We start from the raw sequence: 15,047 nt of genomic DNA on the forward strand, positions 1-15,047 counted from the left end.
ATGGAGATGGGGGGACGGGGTCTCACACACAGAGAAAAGTTGGGGAGATTTTTTCGTGACGAAACATGTGCTGGTGTGATTGACAGCAATGTCTGAGAGAGTGAAAGGCCAGTCAAGTAAATGTGAGTTTGATCAGATGAGGCAAAGCAATAAATAAATAAATGGACATTACAATTAAGTAGTTGGAACATATTTTGTTGACAAAGACCAGATGAAACTATTCAACTAGTTTTCAAGACTTGTTTGCCTAGTTTTAAATGGCGGTTACTTTTAAGTGTCAGCGAGTAATCGTTTTACAAATGTGGTGAAAGTTCTGTCATGTTTTTCTGAACGGAAGGCAAACAGCATCAAAACATTCAACATAAATATTTGAGATTATGGTTATGTGGACTTGCTTCAGGCACCGATGTAAGTGGCCCGGATAATTTGCTGTCACAATTGATTGGTTTTTAACCAGTCACATCTACACCCATTTCTCAACCACAGACAACTGCACGCCTATTTCTAGGAAATAGATATTGTGGGTAATGCTTCAAGATAATTCTTGCTCAAGCCAAACACAAAAAGAAGAGCAAATTGATGAACCCTACTGACCAAGTGCAGCACCAATCCAGTGCAGGATAATGTTACTATTAAATATGATTAACAAAGATCTGCTTTTTAATAAAGTCCCTCAAAATGACAGCCGATGGCATAAAGTTTGTTCCCCTGCTAACAAACACAACAAACACGTTTGTCCAATCCAGGTCAAGCATGTGAAAGTGAGTGTCACTGTGGTCACTGAGGGTAGGGTACACACTGAACCAGAAAAAGAGATCTACATCCACAGAAGGAACTTCATTCCTTACATTCATTTTCTGCGGTCTGATATAATCCAGGAAACATAACTTGCCTCACGCTTTTAAACCATCACTGTCTTTTCCTTGTTAGAGACATGAATCACATTCTCAATATGAAACTATTCTTTTTATAATAGCAAAAGTATGTGCTTTTTTGTTTAACCTGTCATAACAGACATATTCTGCGTCCGTTTGGACAAAAAAAGGTGACGCTAAAGCAACGAGACTACATTAGTAACGTACTGCAACCGAAATCAGCAGTGGTCAATGGCTTGAGCTGAATGGCACATAGCAACAGAGAACAAAGCAGGCGTAAATACACAAAACGTGCACAAGGATGTTATAACTTTAAAATTGAAGGCCCGATAGTAGATCATTTACCATAAGCGAATCTGCTCATAATGTGGACACAGAAAAGATACAAAACGTCTACATACGATACCTTTCCTGTGGTTCAGTTAGCAAAACGTTAAAAGGGATGTTATCAACAGCATACACCTGTTCGCAGAGAGAAGTAAAAAGCAGACTACGTTACACAATAAGCGCAACCTCTTCATTTAACCGTTCAAACAGTCCGCACGCCCAGTTCATTGCAATATCAATTTCAGCACCACCGTGTTGTGTTAGCGGCTAAGCTATGTTTGGTGTTCCTGTGTTTTAAAGACACAACACAGCTACACAAGACGTATTTTTGTTTCGTGCGTGTACATACAATTTAAGCCCTGTGAATATCCGAGGCTTTGACTGTTTATCTGAAACGTCAGTGATACTCACCGGTGTGCTGCATCCTCTCGTCGTTATTTCAACTAACGTTAAAGCAGCTGACAGGGATGCGTTTAACGTTAGTCAATTTATCTGCCACAAAGTCAACAGCTCGTAGGCATCTCGTCGGACATAAGCGTTTTTGTCGCGTAATTTTGCTGGTAGTTTCTCTCACGAGCATTTGATTCGCTTGTTGGAGCGGCGTCGTTAAATCCTGCAAATCCTCCTGGACACATCATCTGTTAAAAAACATATCGCTTTTCTTCTCTGAGAGATCTTTAGCACACATTTCCTTCCGGTGAATGTAAGGATAACGTATTCACATAATATAGCGCGACAGCTATTGAGTTATTTTACAAAATGTAAACAGCAACGTATGTCGTTGCGGCATTCGTGATGGTTGACGCGAGCACAATCGTTTTCTCCTTTTTCGGTTAACGATAGAGACGCGCGCTCGTACCGCGTGCTCCAACTATGCGCGCGGCCGCCTTTTCCCGATCACGCGGGGTCGCGCAAGCGCATCGTCCTAGCGTGCATCTGGGGAGACGATCAGGTTTGGGTTTTGACATTCTGGTGCGATTCATTTTTATTTTAAACTATCCCGTTTGCATTCTTTGTTCTGCAGATGTCTCGGCGTTAACGTTAAAACAGACTTGTACTAATTCTCATACGGTAAGATTGATTATCGCAGACAATTTATGTAAGCTTTGACAGTCCTGCCTTTGCTTAAAGTTGTTTAATCGCGAACTATATTTAAGCCTAGTTCATCTAATTGTTTTAATACATTTCTAAAAAAGATTGTTTGACTAACTTAAGTCATAATTTTCATTTTGTAATTTAAAATACTATGAGGATAATCACGTTAAAATAAATGTTTAGGTTAAATATATTATATATAAACGTTCTTACGATTATTTTAGCGCACACTTTAGATTTCCTTAAGTTTGCTGCCCCCTAGTGTATAGAAACAGGTAGTGCCGCTGTCCATGGTGCTTGTTTGCGTGTTATACAATTCGCAAATCATATCTCCTGGAAATATCGATTGCTCGCACAATGACCACATTGTTTATTCCTGTCAAACACACGTGTCTGAGTTATGAAATTGGATACTCTTCCAAAACAGCCTAAAATTCTCTGTGATGTGTCAAATATTTTAATTTTCTTAAACTTATAATCAGTATTCGAGAGTAAAAAATAAGGGGTTTTATGACACGACAGCATGGCTATAAACATTAATAACAACAATCACTCACATTCTCCATTGTAGTTATCTGTCTCTATAAATACATTTATTTTAAAGTGACTGCTGTGTAACTGCTCCACCAAGAAACATCAACAGGCAAGGTGGATATTAAGAGTAATTCTGCTCTAGCAATCCACCAAGAAGGATCAAACTGATCCAACAAAACACAACAATCAGAATTTAATGTTGGTTGGGGGAGTGTGCATTAGCCTTTACAAACAGCTGGGTATAGCTTTAATATAGTATTGCCATGACACATTTAAAATATATACACAATTCTAAACAAACCTTTTAAATATTATTTAAAATATGTAATGTGACAATATTTTGTCTACAAAAACAATGTATAATTCAATAAAGCAGATAACTTCTACCAGTTTTATTTGTGTTTCCGTACCTTCCCTTGCCCTTAAAGCGAGAGCTGTATATAAACCTTTAGTAAAAAATATCCACCCTGACCCTTTTGATCAACAAAACATTTAGGTATCCGAGTAATTTATGCGCTTTCGCTTAAAACAAAATCATTTTTGTACGTAGAGTTCTTTGTTCACTGTGGTTGAGTTATTAAAGTTCAAAGTCGCAGCAGGAACTTAAGTTTCCAAGGGAGCACGCAAAGGAACACATCCATCCATCTCCAGAGCTTCAGGCCAGCCCTCATATTTGTTACTGCTTTTACTGTTCTTCATTCGCTGAGAGAAAGAGGAAGAGAAAGGATCTTTCAGAGCCAAAATCCCAAAACATAACTGGATACATAATTATATATGTTACATAAATGTATTTCAACAGAGTATGTGTCTTTAATACACTTTTGATTCAAAAAGCTTTATATGCAAAAGCGCATAATTTACACATTATTCCTAGGTCTGGACTAAAAACCAGAGCTTGCTCAATACAAAAATGATGCCTATTTCTTGGAGTAAATCCTACCTGTTCAAATGGGCTCTTATTTTCTATTCCTTTGGCTCCGACAAACACCCAGCTGTCCCTGAAACCTAGTTCCTTTGCTGCTGTGCTCCCCAACTCCTCAAACAGCCGGCGGGCTTCATCATTCAGCCTGTTAATAAGAATACAGTCCTCTGATTCAGTTGAGCAAAACTGGAAGACAAGCAATTTTTTGCAAGTCAAGCCACAATATTCAACAAAAGCTAGAACCTACAAATAACAGTATTATAATATAGTATAATATTTGTTCAGTACATTTATAAAACATTAGTGTTAATAGCTTCCTAAGAAACATTTCTCCAAAGCAAAGCATACACTAAAACATTTACAAAATCAACCTTATAGCATGTTTACAACTGGTACATAACATTGAGATTTTTTAACTTTGACACATAGTGCCACTTAACATGTTACTACCTCAGTCAGTGTCTATAAGTGTGTTCCCTAGAAATCAAACCCATAATCCTTGCATCGCTATTGCCATGCTCTACTTACTAACCTACATGTGACTGGTACAAGGACTTGAAATACAGAAAACAATAGACTCTTACTTGCTGGCTGGGTCATCAAATGAGGAAACAAATACTAGTGTTCCTTCATGGAGTGGCCGAAGATACTTCAGAAGATCTGAAACATCTGTGGAGGAAACGGGGTGAAGGATCATATCCATTTATAAGAAAAAAATGAACTAATCAAACAAATGACAATACATGATTTTATATATCATCGTACCTCCTGCCCACATATCAAATGCTCTTATTTCCAAAATGTCTCCAGTAACCCCTGAGAAACAGCAATTGAATTAAAATGTGGCATCAGCGAATTAAAACAACTTAAAATTAGTAGACACACCTTAGTACAACGACATTAAAGAATTTGATATATTTACCATTTACTAAAGCAATATTGAGACCTCTGCCAACATTGTTTTTGGCACTGCTGATAAGACTGTAAGATCAAATGAGAATCAAATCAATAACCATCACAAAATTGTATTTCTGGACAAAACAATTGTTTCTACTACAGAACAAGTTAAGCTCTATCAATAGCATACATACAATTGCTACCACATAGATGTTTAATCGTAACATTAAATTAATGTTACCACATTTTTTGCTATTTACAGCTAAACCTGTATTTAACATGGACTATTCCTTTAAGACTTGTTTTAAAGAATAAAAAGGGGACACTCGAAAATGGATGAACTACAGAACATAGGCAATGAAAAAAGAGGGACCAGTGCCTACTTGTATCACAAAGGAAAGACTTGTATCTCAAAGGAAAGAATAACCTGATGAATATTAGTGAAAGTAGAAGAAAATAATGATGAGAGGTTACAAGCAAAGCTTTGGTTTAAGGAGAGAGACAGTAACAAAGCAAAATTGAAAAGGTCAAGAAACTTGCACTTTATCATCCACACAGATTTTGGGACCGATGACATTGGCAGCCCCTGAGGTCAGTCTGAATGCGAGATGTTTGGGGGGACATGCCGCAGACAGACCACATTTGTACTTGCGTAGTTTTGGTTCTGCAGGACAGCACGATATTGCATCAAATTAAATAAACAACAAACAGCTCACATAAAGACTTCTGATGGATTAACTGAAGTGTGATATCTGATATGTTTCAATGCAAACCAATCTTACCTGGAGTAGGCTCTTCTTGTTTACCTATAAAAGATACAACTTTATCAATAATAATTTGTGGCAACTTGTTATGATTCTCATCGGGGTTTGTTTAAGGGAACAAGCGCTGCAATATCCTTACCAGTAATGAGACCCCGTATTAAGGAGTTACTATCCCCTCCGAGCATAGAATTGGCTAGGAGCCAAGTGAAGCCCAAAAGTAGAACCAAACCAACTGCACGCAGGGCCACTGAGAACGAAACAAAAAGGAAACAGTGTGTGGGTGAAACTGAGAAATGAAACATAATTTAAGACCATGAAAAACATGCATGAAAATGCACAGACCTGCAAGCCTCATGGTACTTATATGTCAAAATCTGGACACTCCGGTTATTATTCTGTTTGGGGTAAATGAGAACATTGTTTGGGCACATTTTATAACATGTTTTTACCAAATAAGCCTAATTAACACGATATAGGCAATTCCAGGTTTTCACCACACTGATAGCGCAGATGTTTACATTTATGCATTTGGCAGACGCTTTTATCCAAAGCGACTTACATTGCATTGTATTGTATACATTTGTTTCTGACTGTGCAATCCCCTGAGATCGAACCCATGACCTTGGCGATGCTAACCTAATGCTCTTGCCACTGAGCCACAGGAAAGATATTTGGTGGTTTAGATACAAATGTAAAAATGTAAATAATAACAATTTTATATACTATGAAGAGTCATCCCTTCCCCATTTATTGAGAATGTTTCTGGTTTGTGGATTTTAATTCACAGCAATCGTAAAGTATGTTATTCCTCAGAAAATGTGTTCTTTTTTCATCCACACCCCATGTATATTGCCCTCATCTTAAATAGAAAGCAAGTCTAGACTGTCATTTTTCTGGTGTCTGGACACCTTTCAACAGGGGTTCAGGAAAATAAACAGATGGTAATAAATACGTTCTCTGAGAGTTTGTATTTCTTAATTTAACAGCAAATGTCACATCCATGACCCTGGAATGGAATTGCACATTCATTCAACCTAACTTTATACTGACAGCATCAAGCATGTAACATTTCGTTTTAAACATATTAGATCTGTTATTGTCAAGAGGGGAGCAAACCCCCATGGAGTTGAAGCCTAGACAACACAAGTTTCATAATACAAGATGTGTCACTTTGTCCAAAAACTACTCACTCGCCTATCAGACACAGTACTTTTAGTGTAGGAAACAATCACATTTACCTTTCCAACTGATTGACGACTTAAACCCGTACAGCAGGTTTGTGTTGATGACAAAATCTCTCTCTCTCTCTCTCTCTCTCTCTCTCTCGGGAAGTGAAACTGCCACGATCAATATACAAGCGCCTAACGCTGCACGTACTTATTAAAACATCACGTAAACGGAGTTAGTCGAAATACATGTTAGAAACTAAACCGAGAAATTGTGCACACAATGCCATGGTATCTTGGTATTGTCCTCTACCCTCTAAGTGTACATCAGCTGGCCCTGCCCAGTTTACACTCTTCCGGTTTGACTGAGCATTGTGAACACGTGGTTCATGTGTGCGATATATGCAAAGCGCGTGTTTAGTTCGAATGCAAATTAAGATCCTTGCAAATGGGGGTTGTGTTTATTGAAATAAATGTTATTTAATCATTTCGGTTTGAGGCAATATGCTGATTAGAGCATTTACGACATGTGTGATCTTGCATTTGTCAACGGTAATCAAACAAAAACAATTTGATGCGACTTTGAAGTGACACAACATTACATAATTTGACGTTATCATTTAGATACAGCCGTACGTCAATTGTGAAAACTTCTAAATCCTATTAAACAGATCTACCTTTCTTAAGAAATCCATTAATGCATTGTCCATTACACAGTTTGCCTATCACCAATTCTTTTAATTCTTCCAACAGAAGTACTCGTTCATTTTCATACGCATTACAATATAATAGAACTGTTTCTGCTGATCCACATTAACTACAATTCCCAAACTACATGTTTACTCATTATATAGAGAGCATAAGAGCCGTAAGCCCAAGGCGAAGTCTGGTAATACTGTATCTTCTCTTTCACCCCCACTTGATTTTGGATATGATAAAGATGTTTTCCTCTTCCCTCCTCATTCCAAAGTTCTTGCCATTTTCCTTTTATTTCTGTTCCAATTTTAACTTCATCTTTACTTAGTGGTATCTTGATTTCTATATATGCAAATCTCAAAGCGCGTTTTGCTACTTCTTCATTTCCATCCACTCCCACATGTGCTGGAACCCACAGGAAACACATCTTAATTCCCAACGTATTCACTCTATACATACTTAAAAGAATTTCATATAAAAGATCTTGTCTTGTGGATCTTCAACTAATAAGGCTAATGGTTAATGTTAATAAAGAGAAAGAATCTGAACATATCACAGCATTCATTGGTCGAGTATCCTCCATCCACCTGATAGCTAATAGTATTGCTACCATCTCTGTTGATTATTATACTCCTACTCTGTCTGATACTCTTTTGCCAATTTTAACTTGAAAATGTGGGACATATATAGATGCTGAAGCTCAGTAGTGAACCATCAGTAAAAATTGTGATCTCTGAGTTGTAATTCTGCTCAATATACTAACCATTACATCCTATACCATAATTCGATTTGCATCCCCGGAACCTTCCTCTACGGTTCCTGTTTAACCCGAAACGTAAAAGCGCTTGTACTATGAGTCCCTGCATGATGGCCACTCTCACTAAAGCTTTAAAACCAATCTTTGGAGGGCGATTGGGAAATACAGCCAAGGCAAGTCGTTACTTTTAAAATAAACATAGGGTCAGAATTACATATTATCATTCTTAATATTCTGTGTGACGAAGGAGCACGCCGTGACTCGTGACACTTTAAAAGGCAAGGTCAAAATGAGCTCGCGATCGCTTGTATACAACAAATTACATTGCACGAGAAAATAAAAGATAAGATATGATTTGTTCGATCGAACTGACATTTCCTACAATGTTGCATTGATTGATTGATTGGTTGTGTTGCAACACCTAATGAGATCAGGAGATGTTTTACCTGTATCACATATGTTGTTAAACTAGGCGACTCACTGGAAAAATGTCGGGGATGCTGTCAACACAAGTTGTTTAACCTGTTTCTCTTTGTAGGTCTTTGGTACAGCTATCAACCAAAGAGAGAAAGCTACGTACACAGTGGGTTTCTGTCTTTACTGAACTGCTAGGGGCGATATAGGCATTCTTTTGTGATTCATATCTTGCATTTACATGTTTTCAATAATTTACTCGGCATCCAGTTATATTATAGTTGTGCTTATTCACTCATATTTAATGTGTTTAAATTATCTACACTTTAAAATATTTTGCTTAAGAATTCCATTCTTATGACTTGTCAAAAAGTGTACTGTCTTTGAGATGTAACTTATTTTAATAAAAATCTCTGTTGTTCTCAATTCTCTCTCACTAACTGGAAAAAAATGTTTTGGCCCCGCCTCCATGTAAAGGGACAAATAATAGTAAGTAAACACACACATTTAAAGCATTCCACCAAATTCTCCAGTTATTTTCTGCGTGTAGTTATTTTGGTTACACACATATGTAATAAAGTAAATAAAATGTTTAATGTGTTTGTATGTAGCCGCCTCCTGCAAAGTATGGAGGTCGACACACTGTAACATTGATTCCTGGAGATGGGATTGGACCAGAGCTGCTCAACCATGTGCGGGAACTGTTCAGGTTTGTTACATTAGCACGTTTCTCAACATAAACACTTTCTGATAACTGTTTATGGCAAACTTGACTTTCGTAAGCAATTTTGTTGTACAAAAAATGGGTCTCTGAGGTATTCCCGTTGCAGGTCATTTCGCAAAGTTGTTTTCAGGTTTTATTAAAATGAGGTGATTGTTATTTATCTGTATCACTTTGTTCAACTTTTAGGTCACCAAACTAAACAAATATTTTCTTTTGACTCACAGGTTCAGCTGTGTTCCTGTGGACTTTGAGGTCGTTCATGTAAATTCTGCATCAACCAGTGAGGATGACATCGACAATGCCATTACAGCTATTCGACGCAATAGAGTTGCTCTTAAGGGTCTGTATTAACACGCATCCACCACTTAACAATGATATACTGTATCTGTCTGTCATATGCAGCATTGAAACATTTGCATTATCATAATCTTACTTGCAGGTAACATTGAGACCGCTCACAACATGCCCCCTAACCACAAGTCAAGGAACAACCTTCTCCGGTAGGCCTGAGATACAGAAATGAATATACAATGAATATATATATATAACCATACATCTTTGCTAAATTAAAGAAGGTTGTTGGGCTGCTCTATTCAAATATGGTAGATGATGTCTCAGAATTGGCGTTTTGCTTGTGACTGTGTCTAGACTGGTTGACCTCAGTTATTCTCAACACAGCTGTCATGCTCTTTTAGCACAAGTCTGGATCTGTATGCCAATGTGATGCACTGCCAGTCGCTTCCTGGAGTCCAGACACGCCACAAGAACATTGACATCATCATCATTAGAGAGAACACGGAGGGCGAATACAGCAGCCTGGAGCATGAGGTCAGAAGTTCACAAGTTTCTTTCACAGGGTGAAAACCATTACATAATAAAGAACTTCTTATTAATTGTATGTACTGGTGTCTAAACAAAAAAAGTATAATTTTGAAAATATCAGTATTGATCAACAATACTATTAAAAACTACACTAACAACACTATTTTAAAAAAATTAATAATTGGTTGGGTTTCTAATGTGACTACTATTTTCTTCATTTAGTCTTTTTACAGTATCAGCGGTTCTGACACTTAAAAGACATATAAAACTTTCCCTCTCTTCTGTCTGGACTGATAATGTCATATTCCTCATGTCTTTCAGAGTGTATCTGGAGTTGTGGAATGTCTCAAAATTATCACCCGGAACAACTCCCTCCGTATCGCTGATTACGCCTTCAAAATGGCTCGTGAGAATGGTCGTCACAAGGTCACGGCTGTCCACAAAGCTAACATCATGTTAGTCTGCTGTGTCATCTTTACCGCTACCTAATAGTTGTGTTAATATATGCATAATTTGTTCTTGCGTCCTTCTCTTAACAGGAAGCTTGGGGATGGGCTGTTCTTGCAGTGCTGTAAGGAGGTGGCCTCTGGATACCCCGACATTCAGTTTGATAGCATGATCGTTGATAATACCACCATGCAGGTGAAGTATTGATTCATAAAAAAAATCTAGTCATGTTGATGTTATATTAGATATCAAGAATTACTCAGACATAATGATTGAAGCATTGTTGTGCTGTGTGTTGCTTATAATAACCAAAATGGGAAGCAAACAAATCCAATATTGTACTTATTGCTCGTTTCAGCTTGTTTCCAAGCCCCAACAGTTCGATGTCATGTTGATGCCTAACCTCTATGGAAATGTGGTTAGCAATGTGTGTGCCGGCCTGGTGGGCGGACCCGGTCTGGTGCCTGGGGCCAACTACGGGCGAGACTATGCTGTGTTTGAAACGGTTGGTCTGATGAATGTGTCAACGATGGTGTCTATCAGTTTATATTGCGCACACATCTGATTTGGTTTTCAAATCAGATTTTTTCCCCCCCTGACTGTCAGCACTTGATCCAAATCTGATCCATTTTTCCTGATCCAATTATTGATTGTCTGAAAAGATTAAGCGTATGTCGATATCACACGTCTTTGAAAGGAAGGAAATACAATTGCTGCATTGCATTTGAGATGACAATTCAATGGCTCAGAATTAAATTAAATGTGTCCAGGCCACCAGGAACACAGGAAAGAGCATTGCCAACAGGAACATCGCCAACCCCACTGCCATGCTGCTTGCCAGCTGTCTCATGCTAGATCACCTTAAGTAAGTTGTGAATATGAGCTCATAGTTTTTTAAGTATCAGCACTTATAATGATTAAATTGTGGTGCATTGTTTTTTTTGGTTCTTTCTGCTATTTACCAGAATTTTCCTTTCGTATAATATCAGCCAAATATTCACTGACAACATTTAAGAGTGTAACTGGACTATAGGCTTAAGTGGTGCATAGCTCAGTGATCTGTTGATGTTCTGTTCTTCCTCAGACTTCATGCCTTCGCCAACATGATTCGAGGCGCAATCCTCACCACCATGAATGAGACAGGGGTCAGTCACATACTTCTCTATGTTTTGGGAGTGGACTCCTGACACACCTTGTATGGCAGGTTTTAAAACGATCAGCTAGCTTTATCTATAGAGACAATGTCAGGTGTAACTACCTGCCTGTCAGGTTGAAAAGATGACAGTTGAATTTGGACAATAGCCATCTTTTACCAGTGACTTGCATGATTGTCCTTAGATATATAAAAATGTAATCTATTAATACTTGTTAGAGATGTTATTGCGGTTAAATGTTACACTCTCAAACTGTACAACCTCAATCATATAATTTTTTTTTAAAGCGGGTCACCCCCTTGGCCATCATAAATGTATCAATGATCAGCTTTGATTTTCAGTTTGATATACAAAGATTATTTACAGGGGTTACGCTCACATGTTTGTAATGGGGCCGGTTTGTTGGCTTCAGTGTTCAAAGTTGCTTCTCTCTGTTGCAGTTGCACACTCCTGACATTGGGGGGCAGGGCACAACCTTAGACGTGGTTCAGTCCATCATGAGGATCATCCAGAGCAGCGGACCTCTCACTACTGAGATCTGAGTCTGTCACTCCACCATTGCTTGGTACTGAACAAGTATTTTGTGATCAGTCAAAAAACTGTTGCATGGCTAGGAATGAAACATGAAACCTTTATTTCTGATATACCAAATAGACATTAGAGCTGTTTTATCATTCATGACCTTTTTAGAAGTTTCCTTGTGATATTTCACATCTCCCTAGCTGCAAGTGACCTGTTTTCCTTTGCTTTTCTTACAGATGGGTCAGCTTCTTGAGCATCTGCACATTATTTTCATTAATGCTGCTTTCATGAGCCAGGAGTATTTTCCCCTGATCCTTTTAACCTCATCAGGGATTATGAGTGGAAATAGCATCACATAAACATCAGTCCAAAGCATTTGAAATTCAGCGTACTCCAGCAGTGTGCTTGTGATCATCTTGTAGGAACTGTGGTTTTAGATATTGTAATGGTTATACTGGTTTTATGCTCATACAGTGTTAAAGGGTCTTCTATTGGGTTCTGCTGCTCAGTTGCATTCCACATTTTATCAATTTACAATGTTATCTTCACAGTCAGTATATTACTTTGGGTTACTTACTGACCCTGAGGAATACAGATCCTTCAATTGTGAGTTAAAAACAATTGCAATATATTTGAGTTATTTTAAGTTTCTAACTAGATTTCACTGTCTCACAAAGTTGAACTTTAAATGACTTAATATTCCGTACGGCCCATTAGTAACCTCTTATATTTAATACTTTACTCCTATTTAAACTTAAGAAGTGCTGTTTTAAAGATGTTTTAAAGGTCAAATCGGTCAGCTTTGTCCTTATTTCACAGCTTATATTATTTGTGGTCTACTTTTGCATAAACCTGTTTAAATGTTTTCCATCACTGTCTTTATATGCTGTTCATTTGTTATACTGTAATCTTTCTTCACATTTGAATCAAAACATACAAGTTTGTGTTCTTTTCATACAGATTCTTTGTTTGGCATAATGATGATACAGTAAAGAGTTAAAAGATGTTGCACAGACCACCTCACGCAAATCCTTAATGGCTCAAAAATAAACCACATATATAAAGAACAAATGGATGTTTTGCTTATTACACTGTCAACTTTAATAAACCAAGTATTACACTGTCAACTTTTAATAAACCAAGTATCTCACAGACGCCGTAACATTTTACTCAGATGTAAACACACAGACCATTTGGAATACTTATTTAGAGATTAAATCATTCCATATTTTAAGAATATCTTCCTTTGATTTTGCATTCAAATGGCTTTTGGGAAATACCCCTCCAGGTAACACACTGAAGGTGCCTTCGAATAAAGCCCTTGTTAACTGCCCACAAAATGCTGTCATGCTGTTAAATCCCAGTCCTGCCGGCCACTCAAGCATCGTGTCTAGTAAATCTGACAAATTGCGAATTTAAATCTGCACATGATCCATATGTCTTTAAAGACAAACATAACAAACATTTAACAAACATAAAAAGAACGGAGGCACTCTTCATAGATTCAGCAGTTTGGTCACAGATGTACTTAAAATGGTTGAATAATATTTCTAGGCACCTAGGGGGCAACATCACTCAATAAAATCAGTTTAAAATGATTCCCATCAACGAACCATAAATTGTGGACAAAATGATCTTGGAAAAACAATTGCACTCTGACTGGAAATATTCTGGGACATCAATCAAAAATCCTTAAGCATAATATTAAGAATCACAATTTACAGAGGGGTTACAATTTCCAATGACATCAGTAAGACAGACAAAATACCCCAAATTTCCAACTGCCCTTGAAATCACTTACAAAATACTGGAGGAAAATATGTGGAATGTTATTTATAGATTATGTAACTGAAACAACAGATGTGCCAGGGACTATTATTTTGTGGTAAAATGTGAATATCCTGTAGCCCTTATGCGTCAAGTGCATCCAAAAAACACCAAGGCTTTTACAAGCCTGCAGCTAGGAATATTGAGAATCAGAGCATGTACAGTAGATTGATGAAGGCTATTCCAAAAGTGTTGGGAATCATCCACATGCACACTAGGAGTTGAACATTTTATACAAAATTTTCCAGTTACATCTGTGTGTTGTCTGTGGTGTATATTAAGGTGTTTAGTTTGACCTATTCTTCCATTTAAAGGACCAGTGTATAAAATTTTGTGGCATCAACGGCTCACTCCCCTCCTTTCTGAAGCACTATGGTGGCTGACATAGAACTAAGATGTCTTCACAATTTCGCTTCTCTGCCGAATGAGTTAACGTACGCTCTTGTAGAGCAGTTTGTCTATTAAGGGCTATACTGTAGAAACAAGATGATGAATTCTGTGTAAGGGGACACACGGTGTATGCACATCGAAATAGCTCATTCTAAGGTAATAAAAATATAACGCTTCATTATGTAAGGTCTTTATCCACATCTGAAGACATAGTTACTATATGTATATTATATTGCATTTCTGTCAATTGATCGTCCAAAATCGCCAAAACTCTATCTTTCAGTTTACCATTCACCTCTTCATGCAGTCCTTAGCAGACCAGCATCACTTGTTTTGGCGTTGGTTGTGTTAGTCGTCTTGGAAAACATTGGTTACACACATTTTAATCCTTTTTTTCATAGTGAGAGGGCTGCAGCGTCTTGTGTTCGGCCTTATACTATACATACCAATATGAAATACGAGCATTGTTTGTGCAAAGAGTTTTTTTTAACAAGATAAAAACACATTTTACATATCAATTCCCACCTCGATCATTTCAAGGAGTTCATGAACTTCCCCCCCCTAATTTTTTATACTGAAAGTGTATATTCTGGACAAGCCAGTATGACTCAGAATATTGGCAGGCAAATTAACATCAAGGGAGCTGTATGGGTACACTTCCAATGTCTCATTCCAGGAGTCATATTAAACAATCATTAGTTTAGCAATCTTCAG

General features: G+C 37.6%; 3 protein-coding genes across 4 annotated transcripts in view; 1 reads left to right on the plus strand and 2 right to left on the minus strand.

Annotated features, from left to right (window-relative positions):
• Positions 1-2,007, minus strand: part of wnk3 (WNK lysine deficient protein kinase 3) — a 39,540-nt gene extending 37,533 nt beyond the window's left edge. Inside the window, exon 1 of the mRNA XM_079478271.1 lies at positions 1,614-2,007. The gene's annotated coding sequence lies outside the window, so the exon portion shown is untranslated. The remainder of the gene's footprint in view (positions 1-1,613) is intronic.
• Positions 2,008-2,547: 540 nt separating this feature from the next.
• Positions 2,548-7,015, minus strand: fam3a (FAM3 metabolism regulating signaling molecule A). The gene is made up of 10 exons (XM_079478478.1): positions 6,653-7,015; positions 5,757-5,809; positions 5,554-5,661; positions 5,433-5,456; positions 5,191-5,314; positions 4,676-4,734; positions 4,519-4,569; positions 4,338-4,422; positions 3,772-3,898; positions 2,548-3,533 (listed from the first exon to the last, which is right to left on the minus strand). The coding sequence occupies exons 2-10, from the start codon at positions 5,767-5,769 to the stop codon at positions 3,435-3,437; spliced, it is 690 nt and encodes a 229-aa protein (XP_079334604.1). The 5' UTR covers positions 5,770-5,809; positions 6,653-7,015; the 3' UTR covers positions 2,548-3,434.
• Positions 7,016-7,833: 818 nt separating this feature from the next.
• Positions 7,834-13,290, plus strand: idh3g (isocitrate dehydrogenase (NAD(+)) 3 non-catalytic subunit gamma). 2 transcript variants are annotated; one of them, XM_079478479.1, is made up of 13 exons: positions 7,834-8,206; positions 8,572-8,616; positions 9,059-9,156; positions 9,396-9,511; positions 9,611-9,671; positions 9,867-9,999; positions 10,315-10,448; positions 10,533-10,635; positions 10,799-10,945; positions 11,211-11,305; positions 11,525-11,585; positions 12,035-12,159; positions 12,353-13,290. In XM_079478479.1, exons 1-12 carry the CDS (start codon positions 8,129-8,131, stop codon positions 12,134-12,136), a joined length of 1,173 nt encoding a protein of 390 aa, XP_079334605.1. In that variant the 5' UTR covers positions 7,834-8,128; the 3' UTR covers positions 12,137-12,159; positions 12,353-13,290. The 2 variants fall into 2 exon arrangements, with proteins under 2 accessions (XP_079334605.1, XP_079334606.1); XM_079478480.1 differs by having other exon boundaries at positions 8,110-8,206; positions 8,572-8,936; positions 12,353-13,268.
• Positions 13,291-15,047: the final 1,757 nt, after the last annotated feature.

Source organism: Barbatula barbatula, assembly GCF_947034865.1.
Source record: "Barbatula barbatula genome assembly, chromosome: 17".
Taxonomy (NCBI): domain Eukaryota; kingdom Metazoa; phylum Chordata; class Actinopteri; order Cypriniformes; family Nemacheilidae; genus Barbatula; species Barbatula barbatula.